Below are 25294 nucleotides of genomic sequence, written 5' to 3'. Positions count from 1 at the left end.
CCCTCGGACTGCAAGGAGATCCAACCAGTCCATTCTAAAGGAGATCAATCCTGGGTGTTCACTGGAAGGACTGATGCTGAAGCTGAAACTCCAATACTTTGGCCACCTCATGCGACGAGTTGACTCACTGGAAAAGACTCTGATGCTGGGAGGGACTGGGGGCAGGAGGAGAAGGGGATGACAGAGGATGGCATGACCAACTCGATGGACATGAGTTTGAGTGAACTCCGGCAGTTGGTGATGGACAGGGAGGCCTGGCATGCTGTGATTCATGGGGTCGCAAAGACTCGGACATGACTGAGTGACTGAACTGAACCATAAACAGCGATGTGGCTACGGCTATTGCAGGTCTGACTCTTTTACGATATATCTTACCTTTCTGCTTTTTTGATCCGTTTTAGAAATTATCTACAGCTCTCGGGGCAGTATTCTATTTTCTAGTTATCTTAACTTTTTTTTTTTCTTTTACTTCTCTAGTTTGTCACTTAACGTTTTAAGCATGAAATATTCTGTCCCGCATTTCCTTAACTATCCATAGAGACTTACATTTCCAGATTACCCACTCCCCCGTGGTTTTCATGGTTTCAAAATACTCACGAAAACAGGTTTGTTTTTGGTTCAGAATTAGTGGCAGACATCAAGAAACCACCCTCATCAGTTACTGCTTTGCAACCATCAGCCTGTTACCCTCTCACACCTCAGGGGGCACCCGTGCCGGCTTTAAATCCCTTGTCCTAACACTTCAATGCTGCTCAATGCCCATGTTAACACTTCCACCCAGCTTACAAGATGCCCTGGCACACACTTCCTCATAGTACCCACTGGCTGGGCAAGGCCGGCTGAGGTGTCACGCAGTCCTTCCACATTTCTTTCCTCCTTCATATTTGTTGGACCACATCATCCAACACAGGTGGTTTTTGAAGTGTGGTCCTTGGTCATGTTAGGAATGCAAATTCTCAGGCCCAATCCCAGGACCTACTGAGCCACAAGTTCTGGGCAATCCCTAACCTAGAAAAACAGAATCTGAAATCAAAAAACCCAATTGCCTCGGACTGGATTCTACAGAATCCAACCCTGAGACGAGACCTTGCGAGGCGGCTCCAAGCAGCACCTGCGTGGGGGGAGGAAGATACATTTGTGCCCACATCACCTTCATGCAGTGTTTGGTCATTTAAATACTTCAGGACACATGCTCAGCTATTACACCACTTGCCTGCTAAGATCTGGCAGGTAATGTCTGTTGTGTTCATTTGCTGTCAAGCACCAAAACTCATGCCTTACACACACACCACAGCAAAATCTCTGGACTTAGATGCAACAAGGTAGAAAGATAGTTACGTTTTATATTTCCGGTCAATAAGTATGCCTCAAGTCAAACAGTACAATACTGCAGATGAACCTGGACATAAACACAAGTCTGTAACTTATGTTTCATCTAGTTTTATTTCATGAGAAGGAGGCAGGGATGAAGGCAGGCTGATGCTCACTGGCAAGTTACTGGCCTCTGGTAGGAATCTCTATCAGATGGCCTCCTCAGTCCGTCAAGGACACAATCAAAAAGGCGGTTACGACCTGAACCCGGGCATGAGCTATTATACATAATTACAGGAGCAGGGAAGCCTCAGTCTCCTCAGTAGGAGCGGATGGCTGGGGGAACAGTGGCACAGTCAGTCTCATTCAAAGTTCTGTCGATTACAGGTCTGTATTCCAGGGAGACCTAAAAAAAGAAGAGCTGGTGATGAGTTAATGAAGAGAAATGCACACACAACACCCTTGTGCTTTTGAAAAATCGTAAAAGCAGGTTTGCAGACACATTCAGGAACTTAAACACAAATGTATTTACTGGAATATTCTTCAGTAACCAACTTGAGACTATATAAATTCACATATGGAATACAGCAATTAAAATAACACTATCAAATTCTCAAGGCTTCAAATTAAAACTTAAACTGAAAATGCTCAAAAAAGCAGGTAAAACTTTGTATACACTGTCATCACTTAATTATGTGTAAATCATGTATTTGCAGTTTTGTCTTCTTTTAAGTCAAAGTTTATATGCACTCAAAACTTGAGGGAACTATTTCAAAATGGTAAGTGGGAAGGTGGCCCTCTCAACCATCTGCCCTTGCTGGGTTCCTTTCCAGGCAGAAGCCTGACTGACAGTATGTTTTCAGCAGTGTCTCTCATCTGTCAATAGTCAACTGAAATCCACGCTGCCCCTCGCAGCTCACCGAATGCTGACCCGCGTCACCCAACAGCCAGGCCGCACGCCTGTGCAGACAGGCAGAGCCCACTCCCCACGCACCTTCCCAGTCTTGATGTCGACGTAGGAAAGCGTGTGCTTCCTCCAGTGCTGCTCAAACGGCTTCCTCTGCTGCCCCTGGATGGGCTTGGAGTAGTCGTACTCGTCAACCCTCTCCTAGGGCCATAGAAAATAAGCTTATTTCGGAAAATGCCATCAACAAATACCCTATACAGCCAGACAACCAGAAAACACGGCAAACTTGTTATTCCCACTGAAACTAAGTGTGCAGACCTGACCCGGGAGAGCACACGGCAAGAACTCACGCCACTGGGAACCACACGCAGAGAAAACAAACAAGATTTGGGATCCCTTGGCCAGTGGCCAGTCCTCTAGACACACCCGTGGGCCTTTACCAGTGAGCCGCCAACCCCTCACCCCAGGCTGGCCCTGTTGAGGACCCCTACCCGCCCCTGTCCATCCCATCCCCCCACAGCACTGACTGAGATCAGGCCCTCGAGCCACAGGGCTGGGAGCAGGCCTGCAGCACAGCGCAGCTCAGAACTCCACGTCTGCATTTTCTCTCCACAACCAGTGGATGGGTGCTGGAATTTAAGTGGCCTTTTATGCACTTGAGTTTATCAAATACTTTTCCTGTCTCTCTGCTCTGTACTTCCAAACTTCAACTTTTTCTTTCAGCCTTTTTTATTTAAATGCTCTAATCTTCAGTTCAGTTCAGTTCAGTTCAGTCGCTCAGTCGTCTCCGACTCTCCGCGACCCCATGAATCACAGCACGCCAGGCCTCCCTGTCCATCACCAACTCCCGGAGTACACTCAAACTCATGTCCACAGAGTCGGTGATGCCATCCAGCCATCTCATTCTCCGTCGTCCCCTTCTCCTCCCGCCCCCAACCCTTCCCAGCATCAGAGACTTTTCCAGTGAGTCAACTCGTCGCATGAGGTGGCCAAAGTATTGGAGTTTCAGCTTTAGCATCAGTCCCTCCAATGAACAAATCTTAGCCATTTAAGTTTTCCAAAACTTTTAAAGAGACGCTGAATGCTATTAAGGAATACCCTGCATGTGGTAACAGGTAAGATGCACAAAGCCTCTTCAAATAAAACCGCAAACATTCACCCACTTGGCAGCTTCTGCTATGCAAGGCCAGACCTCTTGCCTGCGGCAATGGACACCTCCCTGACTGCTGCACCTGTACCCCAGGGAGGGGCGAACCCCCCCCAACCCCAACCTGCTCCGGGTGAGGGGGTTCTGCCTGCACGCCTTTGGTGACATCTCAGCTACAGGAACCAACCGGCTTCCGGGAGCGGTTTCTGTTCCGGGCACACAGGACGAGAATGCTCACAAACGTCCTCCTCTAAGTACCTGGCAAATCTAAAGCAGCTCCAACTGGTGTATCGTGGATCAAAATCCAGTTCTTCCGGCTCAGCCTCTAGTTGAGCCACCCAAACATGGTCCTGGACCAAAGACTGCCTGCCCGTCGTGTTAAAGCAGCTCAGGTCCAGTAAATGTGCCCCATCCTAACCTGACTGCCGCCCCCAAAACCTCCTTCCAGGACAATCTAACTACCACGTGCTGGGTGCACTTTTCCGCAGAATCTGGCAAGTGAGCATGGCGTAAAAATCAGTTCATTAAAAGAACAGTGAGCTGAGATGAGGCCCCACAGCTCTTTCCAGACCAGGGGCAGGCTGGTCACCAGGTCAGTCAGTGAGCACCGCCACACGGCAGCGCCGGCTGCACAGCCTCCGCCCCGGCCAGGCTTAGAGGCAGCAGCAGACACCGAGCAGAAGAAGGGAAAGGGCACCAGAGCACCAGACACGTGAGGACACAGGTGTGGAGGTTATCAGGAGAGAAAAGCACTCTTCTCACAGCCTTGTGGGAAACATACAGAGAGTGCCATGAATGGAGTGTGGGCCGCAGTGGCGGCTGACGGGCTGCCCGGGGCGAAGGCGCACCTTGAAGTCCTCCCTGGCATGGGCGCCGCGCGACTCCTTCCGGGCCTCAGCTCCGTAGATGGTCTGCAGAGCACAAAGCATCAGGTTCTGCAGCTCCAGGGTCTCCACCAGGTCAGTATTCCAGACCATTCCTGGGCACATAAGGTGGCCGTTAGACGACAGGGCCCACTGCAAGGACTGTGGACCCTGCGACAGTGGGCGGGCCATGGTGCACTCACCCCTGTCGAACGTCTTCAGATGATGCAGGTCTCCGTAGAGGCTGCTGATCTTCTCACAGCCTTCTTGCAGCACACTCCCCACACGGAACACTGCGGCATGGCTCTGCATAGACTGTGACATAGACACTTGTAAGCTCTAAGTTCACGTGGAGAAGCCACGCCAAGAACTGCTACACCTTCAGGCTTTTTCTTATGCATTTCTTTTTTTATAAAATATTTACTTCAAGAGAAAAACTAAAAAATTCAGACTGAGTTTATTACTCTGAATTTTAAAATGAAGTCTGTAAGAACTTAAAAAACCTGCTCTCTAAGCAACTCCCACATGTACAATACAGGAATACTAACTAGTCAGGATGCGGCTGTACACGCCAGGGCTTACTGATTTTCATCCTGAAATTTGCACCCTGGACTGTCCTTCTCCACGCTTCTGTTCCCTCCTCCCTTACCACTCCACGAGGCCTCCCCGAAGCCCAGACTCGCGAAGAGAGAACCACAGTCCTCTGAGGATGGCCACGTGCACCTCCTCCCTTTTGATGGTGTCTGTGTGTATGGCCATAGGAACCATTCGGGCTTCTTTCCAGAAAATGCTCCCACACAGAAATTTCAAGCAGACAGAGCAAGGTCTCCTTCATGAAGCAAGATTCCCCATATTAAAATAATTGGATTCCTAGCTGTTTTGTTTTTAATTGACCTAAACCTGTGTTACCTGATGGATTAGCCACTAACCAGAGGTACCTATATTTTAAAGTGAAATTAAAGAGAAAGCCACGTCCCGATGCCAGGGAGCCGCTGTTTCTGCCCTGGGCTGCCCTCTCCAGCCTTCGGTATGGAAAGCACGCACTTGTATCTTACGCAGGCCTGAACATGCCTCTGGGACACGGTAACCCCAGGGCAGGGCTGTTGACACCGCTGGCCAGCTCACTCCAGAGCCTGTCCAGGTTCCTACCTTCTGCATGTTGAGTCGCAGCTCCGATGTTCTTATGCTTCCATTGGCAAATCTCAATTTGTCAAGATTCATGACAGACTCTTCCCCAGCATTTGGTTTAATCGAGGGAACTTTATCTCCTTAAAAACAAAAAAACCCCCACCAAATGTGTTATACTCTTTTCAGGGAGTTTGGAAAATGCACACATTATATTCTACCTGAACTACCCTGTCTCCTAGGAAGCATCTATTGACTTGTGGTCAAACAGTAAACAAAGACTAAATTTCTGGTAAAAAGTCAGTGTCCAATGCATAAACAGAACAGAAACCATGTCTTAAAATAAAAAATTAGATGTATGCAAATCAATCTTGCACTACTAATCCGCGAAGGAGAAACACTGCACCCTGCAGGAAAGCCGTTCTCACTCTGCCCAGCCCTTCTGATTCTCAGGCTTTGGGGGTGGGGGGCTGGATGGGGGGGACCTGGCCAGGGGTGTTTAACAGTCTTCTGCTGATCCTGGCCCTTTACCCTCTTACGTAAACCTCAAGATTTGCTGTTCTTGCCTTTCTAAAAATATAAAACACTCTGAGGGTTTTTAAGCTGTTTGGGGATGACAAATATATTTTCTGCAGAAGGTAAGGCACATAGGAGTTACGTGCCGGAGACAAAGGCCTGCAGTCACTCTCTGCAAGGCCGAGCGCTGCCCGAACTCCTCCAGGCGGGCGGCTTTGCTCCCTTGTTTCGGCTTTAAAACCATCGTTCTGTGAGACAGATTTCCTCCCAGGTGCACCCGCCTACAGGCTTCAGTGACACACACAGGCTGCTGAAACTGCCGTGCCTGTAACATTCGGCCTGGCTTAGCGTGGCTGCTAGTTCTGACGGGCAGAGCTGCATGGCCTTCCCCGCAAGTGGGCCCAGGCCCTTAATGACCACCCCACCGTCTCCCGCCCGTCTCCCTACTCCAGAACCCCACACAAAATCACATACACATGGCTGCCTGGGTCTGGATCCAGCACCTGACACAGACTCATCTGTGTTGCTACATGTGTGGGTAGTTTGTTCATTTTATTGCTGATTTCCAAAAGTTTTAAAAGTGTGATCCTTCAGGTACAAAAGTAAATGGTATTCTTATAAAACTTCCTTCTTCTCACGTCAAAAAAAAGGGAACCTCGAATTTTCTCCTTTGCTCTGACACTGCTATCCGGCTCTAACTCCAGCGAAGTGGGCACTAGAGCTGTTGTCAGACTAGCACACGGTATCTCTTCCTCAGCAAATTAAGTTACTTTATGTCCACAAGGGGAAATCACAGGTAGAAACCCAACCTCTCTGGAGGGGAGAGCCGTGACCCAGGCTTCTCTTGTCTGCATCAACCCATCCTTTTCTCCCTTAAGAGATGTAGTTGTATTTTGCTTCATTTATACCTACTATTTAAAACATTTCTTTGGAGATAATTCACACCAGGCAAGTAATATGCGATAAACCCCTTCAAACTAACAATTTCCCAGGAGTGACTTCTGAAAAGAACATAACTACTGCAAGAATGCCTGACTCAAGTTACTCTTCTAACTCCACCCAGCCTGTGTCTAGTCTCGGGTCTAGCACCATAAAAATCTCTGAACTTCTGTTTTTTCACTTCTGTGGGATAAAACCAGGACTCCCTGCCTCCACCCTCTCCCCACTGTATGACCACAAAGCAAAGCCTCTGCAAATAGCTAGGCTCCTGGAAGAAGCACGGACCGGGTCTGCAGGACTCCGCGATGCTCAGGGCGCACGCCCGACCGAAGACCACCAGGTCCAGGAGCGAATTTGCACCCAGACGGTTGGCGCCATGCACCGAGGCGCAGGCAGCCTCCCCGCATGCATACAGGCCGGGAACCACCTGGTCCTGGCCATTCACGTGCCTCAGAACCTGGGGAAGGAGACCAAGGTTAGCGAGCATGGTCTGCCCAGCTCCCTGTCCCCGAAGCAGGGGTAGAGGAAGGAGAAGAGGTAAGACTGGACCCTCCTCACCTACAGGGACCCCCCCCCCACCCCGCCAAGACACTGCCCAGCCCCCTCCCCGGCTCCCTGTGCTGAGGTCTAAGGACCGCAATCTCATGCCCAGGAGACCCTCCCCGCCACCTGATGTGCCCCCGGAGCCCCATGCCAGCTGTGGGTGTGGCACAGGGAGGGCAGCAGGTGGGAGAGCACTCAATGGGGAGGTGGAGGACCGGAGGCGTCACTGCAGCCCACCTCACTGGATGAGGGACTGAAATAGTGACTAAAAAGCTCTCTGTGAGCTGCAAACCACCCACAAGAGTTAACTGTGAAGAGCTCACAATTTACTGTTGAAAACATGCACTCCTGTAGGAAAAACTGCAAACGACCTAATATATGACTAAGGAAGAATTAAGCAAATGCTAACAGTCGATTACGGAGAAGGCAATGGCAAGCCACTCCAGTACTCTTGCCTAGAAAATCCCATGGATGGAGCAGCCTGGTAGGCTGCAGTCCATGGGGTCGCTACGAGTTAGACACGACTGAGCGACTTCACTTTCACTTTTCACTTTCACACAATGGAGAAGGAAATGGCAACCCACTCCAGTGTTCTTGCCTGGAGAATCCCAGGGACAGGGGAGCCTGGTGGGCTGCCATCTATGGGGTCACACAGAGTGGGACACGACTGAAGTGACTTAGCAGCAGCAGCAACAGTTGATTAAGACGTGAATGCAAACACTGGAGGAGCACCAGGGCCTCCTGCCCTCCAGCAGAAGCACCCGTAACACAGCACAGCATTTCTGGGGGTTCCCCAGCCGATCACCTGCCCCTTGTAGTTGGTGGGGATGCCACCCATGTTGTAGTGCACGGTGGGAAGCACGGGGATGGGCTCCTTGGTGACGTCCACGCCTGCGAAGATCATGGCCGTCTCTGAGATGCCGGGCAGGCGCACAGCCAGCTGCTCGGGGGGCAGGTGGTGCAGCTGCAGGTACACGTGGTCCTTCTCGGGCCCACAGCCTCTGGGGGAAGACAACAGCAAGGCGACAGGTCAAGAACCACCTCCAGGACATGTGAGATCACAGCATCCTCGTGGCGCGTGAGGCACCACCTGCTTTGATCCAGGAGAAAACGCCCCTTTCACTAAGGCCACCTTTCTGGGGCATCTCTTCTCAGCACCCAAGCACCAAGGTGGGTCCCAGGGGCTGGGACGCAGCTGTTAACATGGCGGACACCCCATCCGCACCAGGCTCACACCCAAGTGTCAGGAGCCCACACTCTGCCGTGTTCTGCGGGATGAGTGTGTTGGTCGTTTCCTGCCAAAGAACAACCTGCTTTCTTTCTTGTGCACACACTGGATGCCTCCAGAGGCCACATCCCAGGCATTTAACCAGCACCACCACAGCTGGCATGGTGTCAGGGGCTGAGACCTCACCCTGCTTCACAAAGAACAAATCCCACTCACCTTGAGCCCCCAACCACCCAGCGTTAAGCAACAGGCACTGGAGGTTCACCGTTAAATCCCCCTTGTGGCTCAGATGGTAAAGAATCTGCCTGCCATGCAGGAGACCTGGGTTCAATCCCCGGGTTTTCAATCCGTGGAGGAGGGCATGGCAACCCACTCCAGCATTCCTGCCTGGAGAATCCCCACGGACAAAGGAGACTGGCGGGCTGCAGTCCAGGGGGCTGCAAAGAGTCTGACACAACTGAGTGACCAAGTGCACCAGGGCACCACACACTCACACACACGGATTGGCCCACAGATCGGAGGATTCACAGCTGCTGCTGCTGCTACTGAGTCGCTTCAGTCGAGTCCGACTCTGTGTGACCCCAGCGATGGCAGCCCACCAGGCTCCCCCGTCCCTGGGATTCTCCAGGCAAGAACACTGGAGTGGGCTGCCATTTCCTTCTCCAATGTGTGAAAGTGAAAAGTGAAAGTGAAGTCGCTCAGTCGTGTCCGACCCTTAGCGACCCCACGGACTGCAGCCCACGAGGCTCCTCCATCCATGGGATTTTCTAGGCAAGAGCACTGGAGTGACTTGCCATTGCCTTCTCCTCAGCTAACTGCTAAAGTTCTAGAACTACAAGTCTCCAGAGACCATAAACTGGCGGACAACCATCAGAGGCAAATGCACGCAGCCTCTGGGGTGGGTGGCAGGCTAACATGAACAGGAGCCCCCCAGCCCTTGCTGAAATGCAGACAGGAACCCCAGCCACCAAAGGATGGGGCGGGCAGACCACACAGACCTTCCCTCGCGGATTTCCAGGGTCATGGAGCGAGACACGACGTCCCTGGACGCCAGGTCCTTCGCGACGGGGGCGTAGCGCTCCATGAACCGCTCACCCTGGCTGTTGATGAGGATGCCCCCCTCTCCGCGACAGCCCTCCGTGATCAGACAGCCAGCGCCATATATGCCTGCGGAGGGCCAACCGGTGCGGCAGTTACAACCTAACAATCGCCGGTCTATACTGCAGATGCAAACGCTTTTCCCAAGATGCTCGGGGAGGAGCAAGGAAAGGGTGTGCAAAGAGCACGCCTCCCAGGAGCGGAAGACAGAACAAGTCAGGGCAGACGGCGATGCCGCAGCGTACGAGTGGCGCGGCCCGGCTGCACAGAGCCTAGCCGCAGCGCCCACGCAGTACTGCTCAGTGCCCCGACTCTGGCTGTGCGGCACCCTCTCAGCAGGGTGAACTGTACGTTTAACAGCTCAGGTTTCACCTGTCCAACACCACGGAGTTGTCTTCAGTGGTGAAGGCAAGGAAGCCCGGCTGGAAAGCTGGTGTCTGCAGCAACTAAATGACTGACGAGGCTGCAGATCGTGACAGCCCTCATGGAGGCTGCACCACCACGGACATTCCAAGTCTCCCCGGCTTCACAGACAAGCCCGCCAACATGATGCTGGGAAGTGCAGAGCCCAAAGCCAAGTCTGGCAGCGTGGAGGGGGAACTGTGCCGTATCACGATCATCCCTCGACTTCCCTCAAGGTGATGAGGGCAAGGACGCCCGGAGCTGGATGCAGTTTGTAGTTTGAAGCCTAATACTTCGATTAGTGCTCTAAAGGGTTACCTTGCTTTTAGAACTAGATGCAAATGCCTGTCTGTCATTTTTCAGATTTCCTAGTTTCAATAGCCATTTCTTCCAGTAGTTTATTTCTCATATATTGAAAAGGAAGCAAAAAAAAACACTCTAACTACAGCGGAAAATACAAGTCTCAGACATCTTACTGGTTAAAAATAGCAATAAAACTACCACCTAATACACTGCTTTTTCTCATCCATGCCAGGGTCGAATGACACTGTGTGCCCAGTTCTGCAGTGCGGGGGTGGCTCCTCGGCTGACAGGTCGCCCCCAGCACCCCTCCCACTCTCACGCACGCGCCGCCTCACTTGGGGTGTCTCTGGCCTGGCCTGCCACTCGGTCACTGCGGCAGCCCGAAGTCCAAGTGTGCTGCCTCTCCACTCAAATGCCTTCCCTCCAGTCCTGCCACATGCTGGGCACTTTGAATGGTAGTTTTAGTTGCTCAGCCGTGGCCAACTCTTTGTGACCCCATGGACTGTAGCCTGCCAGGCTCCCCTGTCCATGGGATTATCCAGGCAATACTGGGCAGTGGTAAAGAGGCAGACCTGCTCTGGCCTCCCAAGGGAGCTGACAGCCTTGTCGAGGAGACGGAGAGCCAACAGTCACTGCGTCGCATCGTGAGCGCGCCAAGGTGAAGCGGAGCTAAGACGCTGGCTTCACCGCCCTGAGGACCCTGGGAAGAAGCTCCTTGGGGAGACCATGATTCAGGACTGAGATCTGAGAAAGCAAGTGTGTGTAACTGCAGAAGGGCTTTCACGTAGGTCCTGGTCACCTGAAAGAGGAGCCCAACTTGTCCTACCTGTGGGGTGGAACTGCACGAACTCCAGGTCCTGGCAGGGCAGGCCAGCCCTGGTCACCATGGCGGTGCCATCGCCAGTGCTGGTGTGGGCGGATGTGCAGCTGAAGTAGGTGCGCCCGTAGCCTCTGGAAAACACAGGCCAGCAGAGTGGTGACTGCAGGGCCCCTTTCTAAGGACTGAGTGGACCGCGCCCTGGGCAGCACTTCTGGTGCGTCTGCATGAGCCGCCCTGGCCTTTAGGGCACGTCTGTGCTATGTGATTCTCCGAAAAAATGCTCCTTTTACAGTAAGACGTAAAAACGTTATGGATTCACTTCTTAAAAAGGTTAAAGTAACGGACTGAAGTATGTGAGATGGAATCTCACTTGTTTTCTTCACGTGAATAAACAGCATTTATCTATCCCAGAAATCAGTATAATCACAGCATCCACCAAAGCAAAAGAGATATTACTCCAGAAAGTGCCATGGGATCCTCCAGGTCTCGGTCTCCTCGAGGGTCCTCCCAGCTGGGAACTGCTGACTCTTTCTGGCCATGCCCGAGATAGCTGCTGGGGCCGCCCCTGAGGCCCGCGGCGTTGCAAGTCCAGCGTGGTGACCCACAGCCTGGGCCACACCCACCACCTCGCGACACCTCCGTTCTCACTAGAATAGGAAGCTCCGAAAGGCAGCCTGCCTGCACACAAGTCGGACGTGACAAGGCTAGGCTCTCACCCGGTGGCGATGACGGTGTTCCTGGCCCTGATGCGGTGGATGGATCCGTCTTCTATGCACAGAGCGATCACACCGCGGCACTCCCCGCTCTCCATCAGGAGGTCCAGGGCGAAGTACTCCACAAAGTAGCTGGTGTCATAGCGCAGAGACTGAAAGGGTGAGAAGGTGGAAAAAAAGGGATCCTGCATTTGCAGTGGCACCGTAAACCTGACCGGCTAGAGACCGCGATCTGAGGGGAGAGAGACCAGGCAGACCCGAGTGGAACAATGGATTCAAAAAGGAGCCGTAAACTTCAACCCACGATGCCAGCTCATTGGTACAGAGAACACAGCCCAGGAGAGGGGGCTGCACGCGGGGCTCATCTCAGCTCCATGCAGCCCTGAGAGGCGCCAGAGGCAGCGCCAAGCCCCTCCCAGCAGCCAGGGCCGAGCCACGGACCACGGGGGTCCAACGTGGACCAGGTGTGCCACGTGGGGCCTGCTGCCACGTGGCCACCAATTCTAAGTAAAACGAGATGCTTGCACATTTCCACCACAGCAGAGGGTTCATCCTGGACTGTGCAGCCCGGACTTGGGATCTGACAGCCCTGGAAAAGGACGGGGCGCTTGTCAAACCACCAGCCTCCCACGTGACACACAATTCTGACTTGAAAATCAATGATCTGTGCCCCCCCTGCAAAACAAGAGTTCAGAAGCAGCACTGTTCAAAATATTGATTACTGGGCCAAAGTTGGCCCTGATTATCCAGTGACCACTGTCCCTCAAATCATAGGTCGGATTGAACAGTTAAGTATTAAATCAGTTAATTCAGGAACTCGGAGGTGGGGAAAGAGCCTCAAAATGCTCACTCTGTTCTTGAACTTTCATGATAGAGGTTCACTCTGTTCTTGAACTTTCATGACAGAGGCCAGGGTCAAACCTGGTATGTAATGACCACCACTTACCTTTCCTAAAACAGATACTTTCAAATTAACAACTAACCAAGTTACTCTGCTGCTTAGAAAGCGACCCCTGGGCTGATGGTGACCCGGCCTGGAGTGGCCTGCTTCCCACCCTTCTCCTCCACACACCCGGCCGGGCCACGCCTGCCGCCTCACCCTTCCATACAGCGTGTGCAGCAGCGAGTGGCCCGTGCGGTCGGCGACACAGCAGCAGCGGTGGGCCTGCCCGCCCTTCCCAAACTTGAGGCTCTGTCCGCCAAAGGCACGCTGGTAGATCTTCCCATCTTCAGTTCTGCTAAAGGGCATGCCGTAATTCTCTAGCTGAGGAACATAAAAGGAGACACCTAGCACCTTACAGGACCTGGACACTCACGGCTAACCAACACCAGAACTTCAACACCAATCCGCAGACCTTCTATGAAAAGGTCAGCCCCGGGGAGCAGCCCTCCCTTGACAGCGGCACACTGCCACCTGGCCAGTTGGTCTCCGGTCGCGGCGCCCGTGGCGGCGAGGACGCACCTCTACCACGGAGGCGGGGGCCTGCTCCGTCATGTAGTGGATGGCGTCCTGGTCGCCCAGCCAGTCAGAGCCCTTCACGGTGTCGTAGAAGTGCCACCGCCAGTTGTCTTCCTCCATGTTGCCCAGGGCGGCATTGATCCCTCCCTGAAACACAGCGGCCCGTGAACCACGGCAGGGGCCCGGCTGCACCGTCAGCCCACCTCCCACCTCCCAACAGAACAGATGCGGACACAGCCAGATCCTCGAGTGCCAGCATCTGCAAGGGATCCCACCGCCCAGCAGACGCCGAAGCAGGTCTCCCCCCTGCAACCCAGAGACAGTTTTGGAGCCCCCTAGCCTCAGGCACCTCACCCAGGAGAGAAGCATGGGGCCTGAGGCCTCGGGGAGTTGTCTGGAGGGTCGGCTGAGGTCCCCTGGGTGAGGCTTCTTTCCTACCAAGCCTGGCACATAAAAGGGACTCAGCGCTGTCTACTGTTTTATGACAGCGTCCCCAGAGGTGCTTGTGTGCACGGGTTAAAGGCAGGAAGCGCCCACTGCTGAGGCTCAGAGCCACCCCCCATGCCTCTTCCCCTGCTGGGCACTGCCCTGCCCCCACTCCCACCGCCAGCCCCTCAGTCACAGAGCAGACGTGAGCACCCGGCCACCACTCCACCCCCGAACTTCAAACTGCTACTCCTCTTCAGGTAGCGTCTTTCTCACAGGACACTTTCTCTAATTCCTCCTCCCCCACTGTTCAAGAAGACTCTCCTGAGCTCCTTCCCCAGCTGCTGCTGCTGTCCCTCAGCTTGCCATGTTTTGCTACCAAACCGATGCTAGCACAGAGCGAGGAGCCTCGGCCAGACACACACGAGCTGATTCATTCCCTCCTCTCTCCTCCGACTTTTAAACCCAAACACATTCCTGATAAAGAAAAATCTGAAGTACCAGGGTAGAAGAATATAGAAAGCTAGTTTAAAATGATATGAAAATTAAATTGCCTTCCAAAGGGGTTATATAAATTTATAACTTCCCCAGCGATGTAAAAAAATTCCTGTTTCCCCACAGCCTTGCCAACAGTTTTGTCAAACTTGGAGTTTTGCTTATCTAGTAAGTAAAAAATTCTCAATAAATAAATAGTGCAAAAATACATAGGCTAGTGCACACACAAATGTTGTTATCCTTCCCCAATTAAACGTTCTTTTCCTGAGAGCCAGCATTCGAGTCATGCTACCCCTTCCTCATTCCGCTTCATTAATATTGAAAACTGTATTATTTTCAATACTACTTAAAATTATGTTTATGTCTACTCTTCCTTTTAGACATTGAATTATCCACAGAAGTTTATTACTTATTCTTCAGTTTAAAAAAGCACAGCTTTCAAACAAAGTATCTGGACAGCTCGGTGGCTGAAGAAGGCTGCTGCTCCAGGTATGACAGTGACAGGAGCTTCCACTGGTTCCAGAGTCACCACATCCTCTGCTGTCCCAACGAGGAAGTGTGCCCAAATGTGAGAAAAGACGCCCACGTGTGACCCTAGGGTACTCCCTGCATGTCAGCCGGGCACTACCTACAGTGAGCCTAGTGAAAATCACAACCATAAAGTCACGTAAGCTCCCGCCTCACTCGTCCCCGTCCCTAAATCCAGGGCAGTGCAGGCCACTGCTCTCTGCTGCACCTCTGTGCCGTCATCAGAGCCCGTCCCTAGCGCTGGAGGGATGATCCAGAGCAGTGCAGGCCACTGCTCTCTGCTGCACTTTGTGCTGTCATCAGAGCCTGTCCCCTGCGCTGGAGGCTGGTCCCGAGGTGCCAGCAGACACAGGGTGAGCGCACAGCCCACTTGTTCACATGGGGCGGGCGCAGGGGAAGAGGTCACACCGCAATGGGGGCAGGCGCGGGGGCATGACTGGAGTGGAAACAGGAGGGACGTGTCCCCAGGCGCTGGGCGATGACAGCGGGCAGAGAGCCTGGGCACTGAGTTCCAGGAGCAGAGGGGGCACGGTGCAGGGCAGGGCTCCCCGACTGGCACCTTGCAGGCACTGTGAGCACAACAGTGCCTTCTCATACCTGGGCCGCGACAGTGTGGGACCTGGTGGGGAAGAGCTTCGTGACGCAGGCTGTGTTGAAACCTGCTTCGGACAGGCCGAACGCGGCCCGCAGGCCTGCCCCCCCCGCACCGACCACCACAGCATCAAACTCATGGTCCACGACTGGGTACTGTGCAGAAATCTGGAAAAGAAAAGTCCCCGTTAATCACTGGTTCAACTAGGCCGGACGCTGAGGCTGTGGTCACGGTGAAGGATCCCAACACACATGAGTCGCTGCCGCAGCCGGAAGGCCTCTATCATGCTGCGCTGCACACCAGGCATGGAGGCAACGGCAGGCACGGTGGGCACGTCCTCAAGTTGAAAGGGTGCTCCCATCACAGCAGAGCACCAACCCCATGGAGCTGGGACACCCACCATCAGCTGAAAGGCTGAAAGCTCACAGCACGGGACCACAGATGCAGAGGAGGGCAACACCACAGATCAAAACACCAGTTCCAACTACGGTTTCTCTGTTTACAGTTATCATTTTTTATGTTTTCTTTTTATGCTTACATCTGTATACACATGGTTAGACAAACTTACAAAGTAGTACAGACCATGATTTGCAAGTTTCTCATGAAAACACTGAAACGCTGTCTCATTTAGAGAAGCACAGTCCATTCGCCCGGAGACCACCGGGAACCCAAGCATGTCCCAGGTCCGTGCTGCATTTACAACCGGGAAGGCGCCAACGAGCACTCAGTCACCACTGTGAGCCTAGGAAAAGGCCTCAGAAGCAAACGGTTTCTTCAACAGAGTGCGGATACATTAAGAGCTACAAGCAAAAACGTCAGTATCTATGTTCATGTCTGTACTACAATTACTAATACATCAAAAATAATTTGAGTATGAGTTAGAAAGAGAATTTAAGTAAAAACCTTTGTGTTATTCAAGTACATAAAAAACTGGTATAGAACACTACTCTGCTAAGTCAAGAAAATCACTTAAAACAAAGAGCCCTGAACTTACCGCATCTGAAACTTTAGCGGACGACCTCTTATTGCCATCAACGGTGAAGTGAAAACTGCGGGCTCCTGTCTGCCATGCTGCTGGCCATTTCTGAAACACAGAGGGAGGGCTAAGTGTCTTCACAGAACCAGGGACTTCTAATTTCATAAGTCACCAACCTTCTCATGGACCCAGGTGCATGCTCTCAACCAGAAACCTTTCCTGGAACCCTTCACTCAGCTCTGAAGGTTAAGGCAGGGGCTAAGGACCCAGGCCCCGCTTGAGGAAGTGGTAAACAGCAAAGGCCCTTCCACATGAAGTTTGTTTCCACACAGGACATTCACTGACCCAGGAAATGTAAAAGGCACACTTCCACATTAATTTCTTGACTTACAATACCTAGTGGAGAATGGGAAGAACACCTGTGCTGCCTAAGCGGTAGTTCTGCAAACAACCAAGTGCTTCTCCCGGGTCCATCCCAGTCCTCTTCACATTGCCCCCGCCCCACCTTGCACATGGGGTCTGCGATTCACTGGAAGACGCGCTGACAGTGAGGAGGTGGCAGTGAGGCTGCAGAGCAGGCCCCCCAGGCCTGGGGCTGACCCTTCATGGACACGCGCGTCCAGGCCCCAAGATGCTCCTGGTCCCGTGTCGCCCTCTCTACACCTGCACCGGCTCAGCCGCGTCCCTGCCTGTCATACTCCGCCTCCATCCCCCCTGCCTGGACAGCTGTCCCTGGTCTGTCCCTGGCCAACCTCTACAACTGCAAGCCTCAGCTAAAACGTCCCCTCCTACAACCATTTACCCAAGAAAATGGTGCCAATGACATCACAACCCAGCAAGAGAGGCAACATTCTTCATCGACTACGAAAGGTCTGCAATTCAGGGAACAAGTCTTTTCATTCTGCTTACCACATTTTAGCAGACTGATAAAAAAGACTTAGAATATTCTGAACAACAGTTTTGGGAACTAAATACATTCAGCAATGACAAAGGGGATGTCTTCAATTATTCTTCAATTGGAAGACATGTTTCAATTTTGCGGAGAAAAGAAATTATGTTTTGGGACAAACACATGTGGATTATAGGGAGAATTTCCAAATACAAAATGAACTGCAACTAAGTTGTTTGAAACCAGACAGACTTCTTTAAGACGAGGAACTCTGGCACAGGCTGGATAGCCTGGCTGACCACCAGCAGGAACGTCAGAGGCAGAAGGCTCCCTCTAACTCAGAAACTGAGTGGTGCTTGATGCAAACATCTGAGTTTATTTTAATAGCTCACTTAAAAAGTGTAGTTTCTTTCATTTTTAAGTAGATTCGAATTGGTAAGAGTGATGTTCTTGAATTTTTCATTTGTAATGTTAAGTGTATTTGGTTTTTTTTTTCAGTAATTTGTTTTTATTGACAAAACTAATTTAGTTTTTTCCTTCTTTAAAAGAATACTCCCCAGCTTTATTACACTTTTTTAAATGGTAAATTCGTATTTTAACATAAACCAAGTCCCTGAAGGAATTTTAATACAAATGATCTTGAAAATGTCATAAAGTACTGTGACTAAACTGAACAATAAAAATATCGCTAATAGTACCAATAAGAATAGTATACCCTGTGATACCAAGTTAAAATTAAAATAGAAACTGTGAGATTCCCTATTTATTTCTTCTTTCCAGGATGTTCACATTGAATAAAGGCAGACAAACACACACACCCACATGGTTAGCTTAAAAAGCAGTAGCTACTGTAATGAAATCTGTAACAGATTATCACATTATCACCCCGTGGAAAACAGTAACATGATTTTTTGTACCTAAATCATATTTGGGGAGTGATTTTAGAATTTGGAGAGTCCAATTTAATTTTAATACAATTTCTGTCTTTAGAGAAAACTCATTTTATGCCACTTATTAATCTCACATTTTTTGAAGACAAAAATATCAAACATTTTGAACAGGGCACCATGAAAAAGAAAGCAGCAATCTGCCTAAGATATTAACAGAGTCAGTGTAAAAGTACCGGTCACCGAGTCAGGAGAATAGAGAGAAACAAGCGAGAAGGGCAGAGATGCTAACCTCCGCAACGGAGCAGAGTGCAGAGCCCTCATCCAGCACAACACCCTACGGATCAGGACCGAGAAGCTACTCTGGGAACAGGTCCAAGCTACACAGCTACAGAGCTAAACAGTAAAGGTTCTGAAAGCGGTTGCATAATCACACTGGGAGAACTGAGCATGTGGGTAGTGGGGTAAGTAAACTAAACCCTTCAGTTCAGTTGCTCAGTCGTGTCCGACTCTTTGTGACCCCATGGACTGCAGCATGCCAGGCCTCCCTGTCCATCACCAACTCCCGGAGTTCACTCAAACTCATGTCCATTGAGTCGGTGATGTCATCCAATCCTCTCATCCTCTGTCGTCCCCTTCTCCCCATGCCTTCAATCTTTCCAAGCATCAGGGTCTTTTCCAATGAGTCAGCTCTTTGCATCAGGTGGCCAAAGAGTTGGAGTTTCAGCTTCAGCATCAGTCCTTCCAATGAATATTCAGGACCGATTTCCTTTAGGACGGACTGGTTGGATCTCCTTACAGTCCAAGGGACTCTCAAGAGTCTTCTCCAACACCACAGTTTAAAAGCATTGATTTTTGGCCCTGAGCTTTCTTTACAGTCCAACTCTCACATTCATACATGACAACTGGAAAAACCATAGCTTTGATTAGACAGACCTTTGTTGGCAAAATAATGTCTCTGCTTTTCAATAAGCTGTCTAGGCTGGTCTTGCTTTTTCGATGGATCCAAAAGATGTTGGCAATTTGATCTCTGGTTCCTCTGCCTTTTCTAAACCCAGCTTGAACATCTGGAAGTTCACAGTTCACGTACTGTTGAAGCCTGGCTTGGAGAATTTTGAGCATTACTTTGCTAGCCTGTGAGATGAGATGAGTGAACTCCCAGATGTTCAAGCAGGTTTTAGAAAAGGCAGAGGCACCAGAGACCAAATTGCCAACATCCGCTGGATCATGGAGAAAGCAAAAGAGTTCCAGAAAAACATCTATTTCTGCTTCATTGACTATGCCAAAGCCTTTGACTGTGTCGATCACAATAAACTGTGGAAAATTCTGAAAGAGATGGGCATACCAGACCACCTGACCTGCCTCTTGAGAAACCTGTATGCAGGTCAGGAAGCAACAGTCAGAACTGGACATGGAACAACAGACTGGTTCCAAATAGGAAAAGGAGTACGTCAAGGCTGTATATTGTCACCTTGCTTATTTAACTTATATGCAGAGCACATCATGAGGAACGCTGGGCTGGAAGAAGCACAAGCTGGAATCAAGATTGCTGGGAGAAATATCAATAACCTCAGATATGCAGATGACACCACCCTTATGGCAGAAAGTGAGGAGGAACTAAAAAGCCTCTTGAGGAAAGTGAAAGAGGAGAGTAAAAAGGTTGGCTTGAGGCTCAATATTCAGAAAACAAAGATCATGGCATCTGGTCCCATCACTTCATGGGAAATAGATGGGGAAACAGTGGAAACAGTGTCAGACTTTATTTTGGGGGGCTCCAAAATCACTGCAGATGCTGACTGCAGCCATGAAATTAAAAGACGCTTGCTCCTTGGAAGAAAAGTTATGACCAACCTTGATAGCATATTAAAAAGCAGAGACATTACTTTGCCAACAAAGGTCCGTCTAGTCAAGGCTATGGTTTTTCCCGTGGTCATGTATGGATGTGAGAGTTGGACTGTGAAGAAAGCTGATCGCCGAAGAATGGATGCTCTTGAACTGTGGTGTTGGAGAAGACTCTTGAGAGTCCCTTGTACCACAAGGAGATCCAACCAGTCCATTCTAAGGGAGATCGATCCTGGGTGTTCATTGGAAGGACTGATGCTAAAGCTGAAACTGCAATACTTTGGCCACCTCATGCGACGAGTTGACTCACTGGAAAAGACTCTGATGCTGAAAAAGGTTGGGGGTGGGAGGAGAAGGGGACGACCGAGAATGAGATGGCTGGATGGCATCACCGACTCTGTGGACATGAGTTTGAGTGAACTCCGGCAGTTGGTGATGGACAGGGAGGCCTGGCGTGCTGTGATTCATGGGGTCGCGGAGAGTCGGACACGACCGAGTGACTGAACTGAACTGAACTGAGATGAGTGCAATTGTGCAGTAGTTTGAGCATTCCTTGACATTGCCTTTCTTTCGGACTGGAATGAAAACTGACCTTTTCCAGTCCTGTGACCACTGCTGAGTTTTCCAAATTTGCTGGCATACTGAGTGCAGCACTTTCACAGCATCATCTTTTAGGATTTGAAATAGCTCAACTGGAATTCCATCATCTCCACTAGCTTTGTTCGTAGTGATGCTTCCTAAGGCCCACTTGATTTCACATTCCAGGATATCTGGCTCTAGGTGAGTGATCACACCATCCTGATTATCTGGGTTGTGAAGATAATTTTGTATGTTGCTAAGTCACTTCAGTCGTGTCCGACTCTGTGAGACTCCATAGATGGCAGCCCACCAGGCTCCACCATCCCTGGGATTCTCCAGGCAAGAATACTGGAGTGGGTTGCCATTTCCTTCTCCAATGTGTGAAAGTGAAAAGTGAAAGTGAAGTCGCTCAGTCATGTCTGACTCGTAGCAACCCCATGGACTGCAGCCTACCAGGCTCCTCCGTCCATGGGATTTTCTAGGCAAGAGTACTGGAGTGGCTTGCCATTGCCTTCTCTGATCATTTTGTATTGTTCTGTGTATTCTTGCCACCTCTTATATTTTCTGCTTCTGTTAGGTCCATACCACTTCTGTCCTTTATTGTGCCCATCTTTGCATGAAATGTTCCCTTGGTATCTCTAGTTTTCTTGAAGAGATCTCTAGCCTTTCCCATTCTATTGTTTTCCTCTATTTTTTGCATTGATCACTGAGGAAGCCTTTCTTATCACTCCTTGCTATTCTTTGGAACTCTGCATTCGAATGGGTATATCTTTCCTTTTCTCCTTTGCCTTTCACTTCATTGTGGGATTCTTGCCCACAGCAGTAGATATAATGGTCATCTGAGTTAAATTCACCCATTTCAGTCCATTTTAGTTCGTTGATTCCTAAAATGTTGACGTTCACTCTTGCCATCTCCTGTTTGACCACTTCCAATTTGCCTTGATTCATGGGCCTAACATTCCAGGTTCCTATGCAATATTGCTCTTTATAGCATTGGACTTTTCTTCCATCACCAGTCATATCCACAACTGGGTGTTGTTACTTTGGCTCCGTCTCTTCATTCTTTTCTGGAGTTATTTCTCCACTGATCTCCAGTAGCATATTGGGCACCTACTGACCTGGGGGATTCATCTTTCAGTGTCCTATCTTTTTGCCTTTTCATACTGTTCATGGAGTTCTCAAGGCAAGAATACTGAAGTGGTTTGCCATTCCCTTCTCCAGTGGACCACGTTTTGTCAGAACTCTCCATCATGACCCGTCCATCTTGGGTGGCCCTGCACAGCATGGCTCATAGTTTCATTGAGTTAGACAAGGCTGTGGTCCATGTGATCAGATTGGTTAGTTTTCTGTGATTATGGTTTTCAGTCTCTCTGCCTTCTGATGGAGAAGGATAAGAGGCTTATGGAAGCTTCCTGATGGGACAGACTGACTGAGGGGGAAACTAGGTCTTGTTCTGATGGGTGGGGCCATGCTCAGTAAATCTTTAATTCAATTTTCTGCTGATGGGTGGGGCTGTGTTCCCTCCTTGTTACTTACCTGGGGCCAAATTATGGTGGAGGTGATGAAGACAATGGCGACCTCCTGCTACACTCACTCCAACCCTGCAGCAGGCCACCGCCAACCCACACCTCTGCCAGAGACTCCTGGACACATGCAGGCAAGTCTGGGTCAGTCTTTTGTGGGGGGGTGGTCACTGCTCCTTTCTCCTGGATCCTGGTGTACACAAGGTTCTGTCGTGCCCTCCAAGAGTCTGTTTCCCCAGTCCAGTGTCAGTTCTGGCAGCCCTATGGGGGGTTAATGGCGACTTCCTCCAAGAGGGCTTATGCTATACCCATGTCTGCTGCACCCAAAGCCCCTGCCCCTGTGGCAGTCCACTGCTGACCCGTACTAAACCCTCATTTACCAGCAAAAATCAATGTCTAAAATGAACAAAATACACTGCATATTAGCTAGATAAATAGAGGTAAATAGCGGTCATCAATACCAAAATCAGTTCACTAGAGAACAGCTTTGGGGAAGGAGGTGGTCTTCTTTCTTTTCGCTTGTAAGAACTTCTGTACTCACTGACCTTTTTTTTTTCTACTATGTGCAATCAGTTTCACTTAAAATTTAAAGGTTTTTAAAGCAGGGATGTTTAAAACATTATTCACATGATAACTGAGGGTAGGCTGTGAGCTGCAGGCCCTGGCATGGAGGAACACCACACAAGTTTCACATGTTGCCTCACAGAACCCTCATTAATCCCACAGAGAAGTGGAGTCTTTCCAGGGTATTGGACCTGCCTGGCAGGCTCCAGACCTTCCCTACCATCCAGGGATCCCTGGGAAAAAATTTCTGGGCTTCCAAACTAAGATGAATATTCAAAACCAGCCACAATTTTTCAAATGAACCAGGAAAAACAGGACATGGAATGCATAACTGAAAGCCAGTGCCATTGTAATTATTCCAAGAAACAAAACAAAAGGTTACTAGTGATGACAGTGGCCTAAATAATGTAAATCTAGATATGCCACTAACACATACTCAGAACAATACATTCGAAGAAATTGATTTATTCTAGAATAACTTGTTGAAAATGGAAAAATATCACCTGAAGTTAAGCAACAACTATCTAAGGTTATTTATTGGTTTTACTCTTCCTTTCAATTTAACTACTTTCAAATAGTGTGCAAATTTGTGTCAGTGCATTGGGACAATTAAAAAGGAAACAAAGGCAAAACAGGTTTGATAATTTTGTAACTAGAAAGTAGCTGTAAATATGACTTGAAAACACCACAGAATTGAATAAAGATAAATTTTCTGTGGACTTTATTCAAATTATCCTTATTGATTACAGTCCTTGAACATTTCTCAGCGGGAGATTATAAATTCCTTTCTTTTATTGTTCTGCTAATTTGCTGCTTCAGTTCTTGCCAACCTTCAACTCCATTAAGCAGCTTGCAGACAGATTAATTTACATAGGTGGAAATAATTTTAAAAGCTACCGTCAACAAGATAAGAGTTTAAAACTCAAGACCATCTTTGGTAGATCTAACCTGTGGTTTAATTTTGCTCTCTCTCTCTCGCCATTTTGTTCATAAGCACCTGAACAGAAGACCCTGGTGAAGAACCATGGAGACAGTGAAGCACGGGGCTGGCAGTTAAGAGCAGATCGCACTAAGGTCACTTCCAATCAAGCCAACAGGAGAGGAGAGGGTTAGGCTCCAATCTGTTGTGTGTGAAACTTTCAGCTAAAACTTCAGAGCTGAATTCCTTCCAGCCCAGTCTGCATAAAGGACAGCAACACGTACGGAAACCGTCAAAGGGCGAGTGATGGGTGAAGGGCAAGCGCAGGCTGGAATGGCTGGAATAAGGATCGCTCGGCTCCAGTCCAGACTGACAGGCCTGTCCGCTCTTCCCCAATGACCACCAGACCAAACCGCCATCTCACCTAACAAGAAGGGCGCACTCAGAAGTCTGCTTATGCTTGGTTGACTAAAACTACGCCACTGACCATGGACTTCATCACCTGCTTGTGGACCACCTGTTACCCTTGTGTCTTATAGCCCAAGATTTGGGGGGCTGGAGGGAACCTCTGCTCAGTAAGCATCAACAACATGAGACAACATTTAAAACACTTTCTGGGGTTGGCAGAATGTCCGACTCCACCTCCACACATTTAACATAAACTCTAATACCGAAATTTTAAAAAGAAAAAAGTTGTGGGTATAATTATAGGCACAAATCAAGTCTACATTGTTGAAAGCCTTGCTTCTCACTACGATCTTTACTTTGTAATTAAAGCATTAACTAGGTGGCTGGGCAAGTTCACATAACGGGACCAAGTAACTAAACCCTCTAAATTCAGTGCTTCAGTAAAATTCCAGAGGATCAACTCAGAAGAGTTAAAAGTGTCAGGAGTGGAAGGGACACGGTCCAGCAGCCAGGCCCCGGGAAAGCACAGCGCGGACCGACCGAGTAGGGCTCGCGGGGCTCCGCAGGGAACGCCCAGGAGGACGTCCGCCCCGCGACCGCCCCGGTCGCTCTGCGGTCAGCGCCCAGGGGCCGCGCAAAGCTCCAGAAGCAAGGCCGAGCCGAGTGCCGGGGCGCTGCTCAGACCGCACCGCACTGGCCGCATGGCCGTCCGGCCGCCCCGGGCGCGTCCCGCCGCGTGACCTTGGGCGGCCAAATCTTTGAGCGCGCGCCCGCGGCTGGGCGAGCAGCCTCGCAGCCGCGCCGGGCTCCCGGACGGGCCCCGGGGCAGTGACCTTCACCGCGCCGCCGCCCGGCCGGCTCCGAACGTGCGGCCGGCCCTCCCCCGCCCGTTTCGCAGCGAGGCAGGGGACCCGGGACCCGGTGTCTGCCGGGCCCCGCCCGCGGCGGACACTCACCGTGCAGGTCAGCGCCAGGCGCCGGGCGCGCAGCACTCGCAACACAGCGGCCACCCCCGTCATGTCTGCCCTCCGGAGCAGTCGGCCGGTCCCGCGCGGACCGCGCCTGCGCACGTCGCCGCGGCCGGGGTCTTACGTCGCCGCAGCCGGGGTCTTACGTCGCCGCGCCCGGGGTCCTACGTCGCCGCGCCCGGGGGGGTCTTACGTCGCCGCGCCCGGGGAGCCTTACGTCGCCGCGCCCCGGGCCGTACGTCGCCGCGCCCGGGGGAGACTGGGCAAGGCCGCGCCTGCGCAGAAGGGCTGGCGGGCGGGGGCGCTCAGGGCACCTGGTCTGAG

At 50.7% G+C, this 25294-nt stretch overlaps 1 protein-coding gene across 1 annotated transcript; it reads right to left on the bottom strand.

Annotated features, from left to right (window-relative positions):
* Positions 1–1424: 1424 nt before the first annotated feature.
* SDHA (succinate dehydrogenase complex flavoprotein subunit A) lies at positions 1425–25117 on the bottom strand. The gene is made up of 15 exons (XM_055422339.2): positions 24959–25117; positions 16410–16499; positions 15421–15582; positions 13378–13521; positions 13015–13179; positions 11919–12067; positions 11209–11333; positions 9578–9746; positions 8157–8352; positions 7094–7265; positions 5378–5496; positions 4432–4543; positions 4214–4344; positions 2306–2419; positions 1425–1717 (listed from the first exon to the last, which is right to left on the bottom strand). The coding sequence occupies exons 1-15, from the start codon at positions 25019–25021 to the stop codon at positions 1631–1633; spliced, it is 1998 nt and encodes a 665-aa protein (XP_055278314.1). The 5' UTR covers positions 25022–25117; the 3' UTR covers positions 1425–1630.
* Positions 25118–25294: the final 177 nt, after the last annotated feature.

This window comes from Moschus berezovskii, chromosome 18, assembly GCF_049115385.1.
Source record: "Moschus berezovskii isolate FMDL1 chromosome 18, NW_MosBer_1.0, whole genome shotgun sequence".
NCBI classification, from domain to species: Eukaryota; Metazoa; Chordata; class Mammalia; order Artiodactyla; family Moschidae; genus Moschus; species Moschus berezovskii.
This window is presented reverse-complemented; position numbering and strand designations above follow the sequence as displayed.